Here is an 11430-nt window from a genome sequence, read left to right as displayed (position 1 = left end):
AAGCGGATGAAGATGGATGGATGGTTGTTTTGTTCATTTATTGTGGATATTTCAAATGTCTTCCAGGTCCAGTTGTTGTCAATTCTTAAAAGTTCTTAAAAATAAAAGTGATCTTTGAAAAGGTGCACCTGCATTATTACGCCATTATCATATCGGATGAAAATGGTCTCCGAACGACAATATTATCGTTAATCGCAATCATTTCTGGGACAATTTATCGTCCAGCAAAATGTGTCATGATGACAGGCCTAGACACATTAAGTGGAACCGAAATTTGCAGAGGAACCGGTTCCATAGTGGAACCAGGTTTCGGTACCCAACCCTATTCAGTCCCTCCAGAAAAACGTGATATACGCCACACTTCCGCCGCATAAATTACAGATTTCCGTGCAGAATATGTGGGCCTTGCATGATGTCGTAATCCCCGCATTTTCGGTGCAAAAAAGTCCCAAATATCTCAGCAGAAAGATGAAAAATGTCGCATTTACTTCACACAAGAGCAGCCAGTTTCCCTGTTGCAATGGGAGCGTTATGAAGTGACGTGAACATCGTCGAAAAGCTGCAGACCCCGCGATGAAGCCACGTTCCCGTAATTTCATCTCATAACATTGCATAAATATCTCGCATTTTTTAAGAAAACGTGCTGCATAATGAAGGATTTTAGCCCAAAAACAATCACAGAAAAACTCCACATTTTTCTGGAAGGACTGCCTATTTATCGGTTAGTACTTTTAACACTTTAAATGTCAGTATCAGGAGTCTGACACACGCACACTCCTTCTCTCCACCATCCTCTCCGCTGCTGTTTTTTCAGCCGATTCCTTCCGTTTACCATCCACACACACATGCTGCTGCTTCTGCTGTTTGTGTTGTATGTGTGCTCCAACTCTCAGCCCCCGGACGGTCACACCGACACACTTTATGACCTCTCGCCCCGCTGCGATGGCTCAAACAAACACCAGCACGGCTGCAGCCACGGCGGCTCACACTTTCCTGCAGATCTACAAACACGACGAGGTCGGAGAGGTCGGCAGGACCCTGTATCAGGTTATATGTGCCCTCTGATAAGTCATTAAGTCAGTGGCTTACCCCCACTATAACCCTTGCGTTTCCCTCGTTTTTAATATCAGAAATATATCAAAAAATAGTGATTATTTACATTTAATGTTGGGTGTTTTATTCAATTTCATAGCATTTACAAAAATGTTTAAATGGTTTTAAAACGTCCTGACTAAACTTTCACAGTCTGTGATCCACTCACCATCCTCTGGTCTTTACTAATAGTCAAAATAATTCATAATTTCTGCTTTTTTTAACTTAAAACTTTGGTATAATGTCATGTAAATTAGGTTTATTGACCAGGTTTTTTTTTTTTACGTTAACAAAGTGACAAAAAACGTTTTAAAAAGCGCCAAAAGCATCGAAAAAAGGGACAACGACGTCGAGAAAAGCGCCAAAAAAACACCACACCGACTCAGTGTGATACATTTATGCACAGTTTTGGTTATTATTTGTGCACATTGCACATTATTCTTCATACTTTAAACAACTGCACACTCAGCTGATATTTTGCACATGTTCATCCTCTTTGTTTTCAAACAGTGGGCAGCCTTTTTCATTCATACATCAACGGCGTTATCGCCGCCAAGGAGGGTGCGTTTGTTTGTTAGTTGTATAGTCTGGCCGTCTTTTCATGAAACTTGCTGTAAGGGTGTAGCCTGGCTCCGCCCTCCTACGTACTTCCGCTCACTTTTCATTTCCCTTCAGTACTCTGCCTGGGTTTGCAGTATAGTCTTGGGTTTTCTCTGGCCACATATTTGGTGGTCCAATCAGCGAACAGAGGGACCAGGCTAGTGGACCAGAGTCTGGTAGGACCAGGCTAATGGACCAGAGTCTGGTAGGACCAGGCTAATGTACCAGAGTCTGGTAGGACCAGGCTAGTGTACCAGAGTCTGGTAGGACCAGGCTAATGGACCAGAGTCTGGTAGGACCAGGCTAGTGTACCAGAGTCTGGTAGGACCAGGCCAGTGGACCAGAGTCTGGTAGGTCCAGGCCAGTGTACCAGAGTCTGGTAGGTCCAGGCCAGTATACCAGAGTCTGGTAGGTCCAGGCCAGTGGACCAGAGTCTGGTAGGACCAGGCCAGTATACCAGAGTCTGGTAGGTCCAGGCCAGTGGACCAGAGTCTGGTAGGACCAGGCTAATGCTTGGAATTGGGAGAAAACAGAAGCATCAATACGGCTGTCAAAACCTGATCTTTCCAGAATAACTGTCTGCACTTCACTGTATCTATAGCCTGTCTGTGTCAATGTGCACAACCAGACACAGTCTCAGAACACACAAACCAGCTTCAAACTATTCACAACTGAAAGACCTCGGCCTGGATTCTCTACGTTTACATTAGCAGCCTGCAAAATGCACAGAAAATCATATAAAACCAGCCTGTTCTCGTTAAGCATTCGTACATATAGCTACGAAAAAGTAAAGCTCTGTAATGTGTATGTATTGCACGTATTTATTACGGTCAGCAGCACATTGACTGCTGCTGTATAAGAGCGTGAAGATCCTCGTAGTGAGGAGGTTGGGGGGGATGCTTGGCTCCTAAAATACAGGACTTACAAGAGGGGGAGCAGAGTTCATGTCCTGGAGAAGTTAAGGAGAAAACACAAGACTTTCACCAGGAAACAGGTGTTCACGTCCTGAAGAAGTTAAGGAGAAAACACAAGACTTTCACCCAGGAAACAGGTGTTCATGTCCTGAAGAAGTTAAGGAGAAAACACAAGACTTTCACCAGGAAACAGGTGTTCATGTCCTGAAGAAGTTAAGGAGAAAACACAAGACTTTCACCCAGAGAACTACTTTAGCGGACCGGTGTTTTAACCCAAACTACGATCTTTTTTCTGAACGTTCACTGTACCGTGTACGGTACACCTTGTGGCTGTGGCGTCGCTGTAACCTCCACTCATAAACGTTTTTATAACTGTAAAGCATTACATCTTCAAAATATACAGCCATGTGACACACCAATTGAAAGCTTAGACTCTCAGGATTTCATTAAGCCCACACACGAAGCATAAGATGATGTATAGCAGTTACACAACTGCTACAAAAGTTATAGAAAATAAAACAACACAGCGTAAACAGCGCAGCCCGTGTCTAGTGCATCCATACCTTTTTCCTTGTCCCTTTAGCCACTGCGGGGATTTTTTGCCCTAAACTTTTTTTTCTTAAATCCCCAAGAGTCCAAGGAAATGGAATATCCAAGCCATTATAAATAAATAACACAATAATCCATTATTTCCATAGAGACCTGGTATAAGCCAATCGGTGCAGGTTTGCCTGCGATACACCAATGGAAAGCTGAAGACTCCTCTGACGCGATGTGAGCCCACGTGTACTCGAGCGACATTTGCGCGGACCAGTTAGATTTAAATGCTACAAAACCCGTCTACATTTTTAGCCAATGAGCAGACAAGAAGATAGAGACCAAATGTGCCACTGAAATGTTAACCCTGTAATGGCTGGAGCTCTGTCAAAGCAAAAACAGGGCCTCCTATAAGCATATGGCAGCCTGTGCAATGTATAATGACTTATTTCTATATATTTATGTATATAGTTATTCCAAGTATGTGTATGATTGATGTGGGTGTGTTTGTGTATTTGAGAAGTGTCTTATTTTGTACTTTATTGGCTTCTTTCTTTGCACTTTTCAAATGGAAATCAGAAAAACACACAGACATATATGTAGAAAAAGATATAGATATAAAATCCATTTTTGAGTCTTTTGGCTTCTGGGTTTCTTCTGTAGTAAGCTGAGACATGTGGCTATGACATTGTGTTGTCTGTAGCTCACTAGAAGTGTTTACAGCAGTGTATTTTAATAGTTTTACAGATGTATGACTTGGACGGAAACAGAAACCCTCCATTCTAGCCTCTGTAACTGTCAGTAAGGCCCAGAATCACCCTGACACTTGAGTGTTTCCTTTCCAGTGATACCAGCCTGATCCCTGAGTGTCAGAGTATATGGGAGCTGTACCACTTTTAATTTGGGTATGACGTTTAAACCAAAAAGCGTGAAAATGCAGCCGTTTGTTAAAAGGCTAACATTATTACATTACACTTTATTTTCTGGCCTTGTGAAATCAATGACAGTTTAACTAAGGACCTAAAAAAAACAGACAGTTCCTTGTCTTCCAGCACTTTCTGAACCATTGTGTCATTTTTCCAGAACTTTTCATGGCTTGAAAGCTGCATGCCTGAGCGGCAGGGTTTTTCCAGCATGTGTGAGGGTGAGCCTTTGATAAAACAGATTAAAAAGCAGCAACCGTACCTATGAGAGCCTGGAAGAGGTTGCTCTGGAAGATGTCGATGACCCTCTGGATAGAGTGTCGAAGCTGCCGGTCCTCAGCGTGGTGCAGCTTGGCCCGGTACTCCTCCAGCAGCAGCAGTGCTCGCTGTGCATCTGGAGGGAGGGAGGGAGGGAGGAGGCAGCAGAGGTTAGTCAGGGATACAGCACAGCAAAAAGCAGCAGAGCAGTCGCTACTGCCGGTTCACTCTGGGCCTCAGCGAGAAATGAAAACTGATCCGAAACACGACGGCAGCAGAGTGCAGCTTCAACTCTGCAGACGAGCAGAGTCTCACTGGTCTGAATGAACAGCTGCTTTGGACCAGAGCTGCACAATTTCTCTCTTATTTATCGTTATCATCATATCTATTTGTGCAACAACATCGCGAAAGGCTGAGCAAATGACAAGAGACAGTTTTTGTGTCAGATAAAGTTAGTTTCATTTCATTTCTGTGTCATGACAAACATTTGGCCCATCCCACATGGGATTACAAGACACCACAAATGTATTTAGTCTTCTGGTCGCATATACAAATCATTCAGGGACACAGACAGACAGACAGACAGACAGAGAGAGACAGACACAGACACACACTGGCACACACTGGCACACACACACACAGACAGACACACACACACTGACAGACACACACAGACAGACACACACAGACAGACAGACAGACAGACACACACACACACAGACAGACACACACAGGCACAGACACACAGACAGACACACACTGGCACAGACACACACAGACAGACACACACACACACAGACACACACAGACAGACACACACTGACACACACACTGACACACACAGACAGACACAGACACACACACACACACAGACAGACACACACTGACACACACACTGACACACACAGACACAGACACACACACAGACAGACACAGACACACACAGACACACAGACAGACACACAGACAGACACACAGACAGACACACAGACAGACAAACAGACAGACACACAGACAGACGCACAGACACACACACAGACACACACACAGACAGACACACAGACAGACACACAGACACACACAGACACAGACACACAGACACACAGACACACACACAAACAGACAGACACACAGACAGACAAACAGACAAACAGACGCACAGACACACACACAGACAGACACACAGACAGACACACAGACAGACACACAGACAGACAAACAGACAGACAAACAGACAGACAAACAGACAGACACACAGACACACACACTTGAGATTATATACAACATAATTCTCTGTACCATATTCCGTTTTTATCATCACAAAAATACGCAATGTTGGCTTAGCCATCGTCAGCCCACTGCTGTGTACACAGATAAAAGATAATATCTGTAGAAAACTGCCTTTTGTATTCAATCCAATGTTCAATTAGTTCAATAAATGAATGTTGGAAGTGATTTCCTTTCATTCGTTTTAAACTCAACGTGCAGTTTGTTGTATTTTAGCAGAACTGAGAACACTTTCATATCCGTTTATCGTGAGTAATATCTGCGTATCTTCCTCGTATCGTGCAGCTTACTTTAGACCCAATCACAATAACTTCTGCGTCCCGTACATAGACCAATTTAAGACTTTTTTTAAAAAGGACTTAAACGGGACTTGTGAGCAGAGCTGAAACGGCGAATGATGAATCAGTGCGGAGACTTGTTTAGCCGAGGCGGTAAGTCTCTCAAATCATAACATATTATCCATAAGGTTTAATGTTTTATTTAACTAAAGTGTATCAACGTTTATCATATACAGTAATCAGCATAAGTGGATACACCCATGCTAAAGCCTTGGTGTGTGTGTGTTGATCTCTTTAAGAGAATAGCAGGGCCGGTGTGTGTGTGTGTGTGTGTGTGTGTGTGTGTGTGTGTGTGTGTGTGTCTGTGTGTGATCATCACATACCCTTCACCATACCTAGAGACCGGTATGGGGTACTTTCAGTTAGCCTAATAGCTGGTTTGATGGTCATTGAGAGATGATCTTATGGAAAGTACCCCATGCCAATCTCTAGCTATGGTGAAAAGTGCAATGTGGATATTCAAGTATAGACTTGTAATGGAGTATTTAAGTTGCATGCTGATTTCTGGTCAATATTTGACCCTGTTAAACCTGTAGTATGTCCAAAAATGTCTGCATTTTACAACCCATATGTTTAAAGGTTTTGTTCTCAGACTCCAGTATGTAGACATCTTATCAGATACTCTCATTCTGGAGGAAGGGACCTGGCCCCTTAGCCCTAAATGATGCTTATTAAAGCAACCTCTACTATATATATATATATATATATATATATATATATATATATATATATATATATATATATACACACATACACACACACATACATATATACACACACACACTTTTTTAGGAGCCAAACGATGCATTGCTTGCTCATGGAAATCAGACACACCTTGTGGTATATCGCAATGGTTGAGGGGAATTATTATTAATAATTAATTATTATTTTTGACTTGGCTTTAGAAAAGATAAGCTACACAACAAAACAACAGGCTTGACATGTTTTGGAAAATGTTATAATTTGAGAATAACTATATGGATGTGGATGGTTGGAGTGATAACTAGCTGGACTGAGCGGGTTTTTTTTATTTTTATTTATTTTTGTCCAAATATGATAACATACTCCTAATGCCTGTAGTGTGCCATGTGTACTATACGGTGTTGAGATAAATGTATGTTGTGTAAGCATACACCTATGGATGTACAGATGCATGACTGTGGGTACTGCAGCTACTACGTTTGATCCTTGGTCCGCTTTCTGTTTTCGGTCATTACAAGTAGAAAATAATACATTTTAGAAATGAATTAACAATTGACTGACTTAAAAAAAACTATGGGATATTTAGCTTTCATATCATTTTGTGCAAAATGTCATTACAAAACATTAGTTTGGGCTTTGGGAGCTTTTGATGGACAGTTGTCTATTATTTACATTTTTTATAGATTAAGTGATTAATCAGAAAAGTATGACATAAGATTATTAGTATTAAATAGTATTTAGAAAACAAGACACTAAATGAAATGCGCACACACACACACACACACACACACACACACACACACACACACACACTCCTGTGCTGTGTCCCAGTGAAAAGTGTAATTAGGCTACTTTTTACTCACTATTGACACAATTTAGGATTTTTTTAAAGTAGAAAAGTAAAAGTATAGAAGATAAGTAATATCGTAAATATCCAATAATATTTTTAGAAATTTTATTTTATAGTTAAACTTCTCAAAAAAGACTGTGGTTGTAAATATTTGATTAATATAAAGAGTTTATTTTTAGTTGGGCTCGTCTCCAGACAAGGTGCCCCATATACAACTTGGTTAGCAACAGCGGCTAACCGGCTAGCACCTACTTAAACTCACTTTACCTGCCCGGCACGGCACGGCCCAGTAAGGCCGAAATAACCCGTGTGTGCTGTGTTTATGTCGAGTTATATCCGTGTTTCTTTAAGTGTTGTGTTACTTTATACGCAGCTGTAGTTGGAGTTTCTCCCAGCAGGCAGCGGTTAGGTTAGCCGTGCTAGCTAATGCTAGTTAATAGGCTACGTGAGAGCGGCTTACCTTTCTTTCTGACTGGCATGGTAGCGTCTGGCTCGGCTCGGCTCGGTTTGGAGCTACTTCTGTGTTAGACACATACACTCCGAGTCCTCGCACACAGGACTACAGTCTAGTATCGATTATTCCGCCAGTTGAAGCCGCTGTCACCGCTCCAAGTCCGAGGAAAATATCTCCACGACGACACGAAGTTCCCTTCCGACAAACTAACGTTAACTAACGGTTAACTGTCAAGGAAACTGACACGTCCACCGGCAATAACAACACCGACTTATACAAACAGACAGGAGCCCCGGTTAAAAGTAATATCACAGAAAGCGAGTAGGGTCCAGAGAAGAAGAAAAAAAAAGCTCCGGTGCGTTACCGACTCTCCGTTCTGTACTTCCCCGCCGGAGAGGCTCCCTGCACCGGCGTGCACCGCGCAGGCTGACCGCGGGTGGCGACACAAAAGTGGAAAATCTAGATTTCTCCAACTGGGACCTTCCGTGTGCCAAACTCCATGTAAAAAACACTCAGTTTCCGTGCCGGCTGAGTGCCAGGCGGTGCATGCAGTGTTGCTTCTGTGGAGGCTGTGATGCTTATTCCAGATATAGGAAAACAACTTCAAAGTCCAGCCTGCATGGTGGTGGTGGCACACCTAAACTCAAGCCGTGCCAAGCACAGACGGATGTATCCCGCACTGGCACGCACACTTTATAGGCTAGCCTATGTGTATTATTCCCAGCACAGGCTGCATTCGTGTCAAACTTCTCTGAGCGTATAAATCCCTCCTCTCTTTTCCTTCTACTTCCTCTTTAATCCTGCTCTTTTTCTTCCTCTTCTGCCTCCCTCCTCCTCCTCCACCTCCCCAGGTCTAGGCTACAAATTCCAAACTTTCCTCCAAAATGGCGTCTCACACAGAGCTGCAAATGTGAACCATGTGATTTCCTAAAAGCCTATCCCTTCTGCAACCTGCCGCCCAATCATGCAGCTCACCTACAAGGGCCCGAGGGAGAAGAGGAGGGTCAGGGAGGAAGGAGTAAAGGAAGAGAGAAAAGTTTGGGATAACAGAAAGAGAAAGGGAAAGTGGAAGTCTGGGGAAAGAGAGAGGGAGAGAGAGAGAGAGGGAGAGGAGAAGATTATAGATGAGATTATATCTGATTTAGGAGAAATAGAAGAAAAATAGGAAGAGATAAAAACAACGGATGAAGACTTCCAGATAGAGAGGATGAAAGATGAAAAGAAGAGATGTGAAAGAAGACTGAAGAGGAGAGGTATAGAGGAAGAAAGGGAGGAAGAGGAGGGGAAAGATGACCATAAAATATTAGATTGAATCTGATTAAATGAGGAGAAAATGGAAGAAAATGTGAAGACAAGAACAATGGATGAAGAGGATGAGAAGGTAGAAAAACTCTAAGATGAGAGGATGAAAGATGGAAAGAAGAGATGTGAAAGAAGACTGAAGATGAAGAGGAGAGGTAGCCTATAGAGGAAGAAAGGGAGGAAGAGGAGGAGAAGGATAAAGACAAAGATGGGATTAAATCAGGAGGAGAAACTTAAACTGAAAGATGGATGAAGAGGGAAAAAAAACTCCAGGATGAAAGTTAAAAGAAGAATGAGGGGAAGAGGAGAGGTAGAGGAAGGAGGGAGGATGAGGAGGTGAAAGAAGAAAAGATGGATGAAGAGATGCAGAAAGATGAAATATGAGATGAAAAAGAAGAATGGAGATGAACAGGGAAGGAAGAGGAGGCGAAAATGGAGAAAAAGATCAGGCTATGTGAGGAGAAATAGAAAGGAAAAAGGCCCAGCTGCAAATACATTTAACCGTTCACTAAATCCCTGCTTATATGAATGGAGTTTGGTGTAATGCTTCTCACCAGTTGTACACACGGTAAAGATGCAACACCACACCAAACTTCATTCAAAAATCTGGTGATTTAATGCTTCTTCTCTTATCAACACTTCTACTTTATAATTATATTCTCTAATACGTTTCTTGTAGTAATTTATTATAACGAAGAGGAAGAGAGAGAAGGTAGAGACACTCCAGGTGATGAAGAGGAAGAGAGAGAAGGTAGAGAAGCTCCAGGTGATGAAGGGGAAGAGAGAGAGAAGGTAGAGCAACTACAGGTGATGAAGAGGAAGAGAGAGAAGGTAGAGCAACTCCAGGTGATGAAGAGGAAGAGAGAGAAGGTAGAGAAGCTCCAGGGTGATGAAGAGGAAGAGAGAGAAGGTAGAGCAACTACAGGGTGATGAAGAGGAAGAGAGAGAGAAGGTAGAGCAACTCCAGGTGATGAAGAGGAAGAGAGAGAAGGTAGAGCAACTCCAGGGTGATGAAGAGGAAGAGAGAGAGAAGGTAGAGCAACTCCAGGTGATGAAGAGGAAGAGAGAGAGAAGGTAGAGCAACTCCAGGTGATGAAGAGGAAGAGAGAGAGAAGGTAACTTCAGGGTGATGAAGAGGAAGAGAGAGAGAAGGTAGAGCAACTCCAGGTGATGAAGAGGGAAGACAGAGAAGGTAGAGCAACTCCAGGGTGATGAAGAGGAAGAGAGAGAGAAGGTAGAGAAGCTTCAGGGTGATGAAGAGGAAGAGAGAGAAGGTAGAGCAACTCCAGGTGATGAAGAGGAAGAGAGAGAGAAGGTAGAGCAACTACAGGGTGATGAAGAGGAAGAGAGAGAGAAGGTAGAGCAACTCCAGGGTGATGAAGGGGAAGAGAGAGAGAAGGTAGAGCAACTACAGGTGATGAAGAGGAAGAGAGAGAAGGTAGAGCAACTCCAGGGTGATGAAGAAGAAGATAGAGAAGGTAGAGCAACTACAGGGTGATGAAGAGGAAGAGAGATAAGGTAGAGACACTCCAGGTGATGAAGAGGAAGAGAGAGAGAAGGTAGAGCAACTCCAGGTGATGAAGAGGAAGCGAGAGAGAAGGTAGAGAAGCTTCAGGGTGATGAAGAGGAAGAGAGAGAGAAGGGTAGAGCAACTCCAGGTGATGAAGAGGAGAGAGAGAGAAGGTAGAGCAACTACAGGGTGATGAAGGGGAAGAGAGAGAGAAGGTAGAGCAACTACAGGTGATGAAGAGGAAGAGAGAGAAGTTACAGCAACTCCAGGGTGATGAAGGGGAAGAGAAAGAGAGAAGGTAGAGCAACTACAGGTGATGAAGAGGAAGAGAGAGAGGGTAGAGCAACTTCAGGGTGATGAAGGGGAAGAGAGAGAGAAGGTAGAGCAACTACAGGTGATGAAGAGGAAGAGAGAGAAGGTAGAGACACTCCAGGTGATGAAGAGGAAGAGAGAGAAGGTAGAGCAACTACAGGTGATGAAGAGGAAGAGAGAGAAGTTACAGCAACTCCAGGGTGATGAAGAGGAAGAGAGAAGATAGAGTAACTTCAGGGTGATGAAGAGGAAGAGAGAGAGAAGGTAACTTCAGGGTGATGAAGAGGAAGAGAGAGAGAAGACAGCAAACATGAAAACACATGAAGTGCAAAACACAACAAATCATATTTG

The 11430-nt window shown here is 43.1% G+C and overlaps 1 protein-coding gene across 21 annotated transcripts in view; it reads right to left on the bottom strand.

The window, feature by feature from the left end:
* dlg1b (discs large MAGUK scaffold protein 1b) overlaps nt 1–8838 on the bottom strand; it is a 175708-nt gene extending 166870 nt beyond the window's left edge. For 6 of the 21 annotated variants that reach the window (XM_078265153.1, XM_078265156.1, XM_078265157.1 and 3 more), the window contains exons 1-2: nt 7962–8837; nt 4329–4460 (exon numbers count right to left, since the gene is read on the bottom strand). In XM_078265153.1, coding sequence (XP_078121279.1) covers nt 4329–4460; nt 7962–7980 — 151 coding nt within the window. In that variant the 5' untranslated portion in view covers nt 7981–8837. Of the gene's footprint in view, nt 1–4328; nt 4461–7961 lie in introns of all 21 variants that reach the window. The other 15 variants (XM_078265158.1, XM_078265159.1, XM_078265160.1 and 12 more) reach the window with 4 other exon arrangements.
* Between the last annotated feature and the right edge of the window lie 2592 nt (nt 8839–11430).

Source organism: Sander vitreus, chromosome 12, assembly GCF_031162955.1.
Source record: "Sander vitreus isolate 19-12246 chromosome 12, sanVit1, whole genome shotgun sequence".
NCBI classification, from domain to species: Eukaryota; Metazoa; Chordata; class Actinopteri; order Perciformes; family Percidae; genus Sander; species Sander vitreus.
This window is presented reverse-complemented; position numbering and strand designations above follow the sequence as displayed.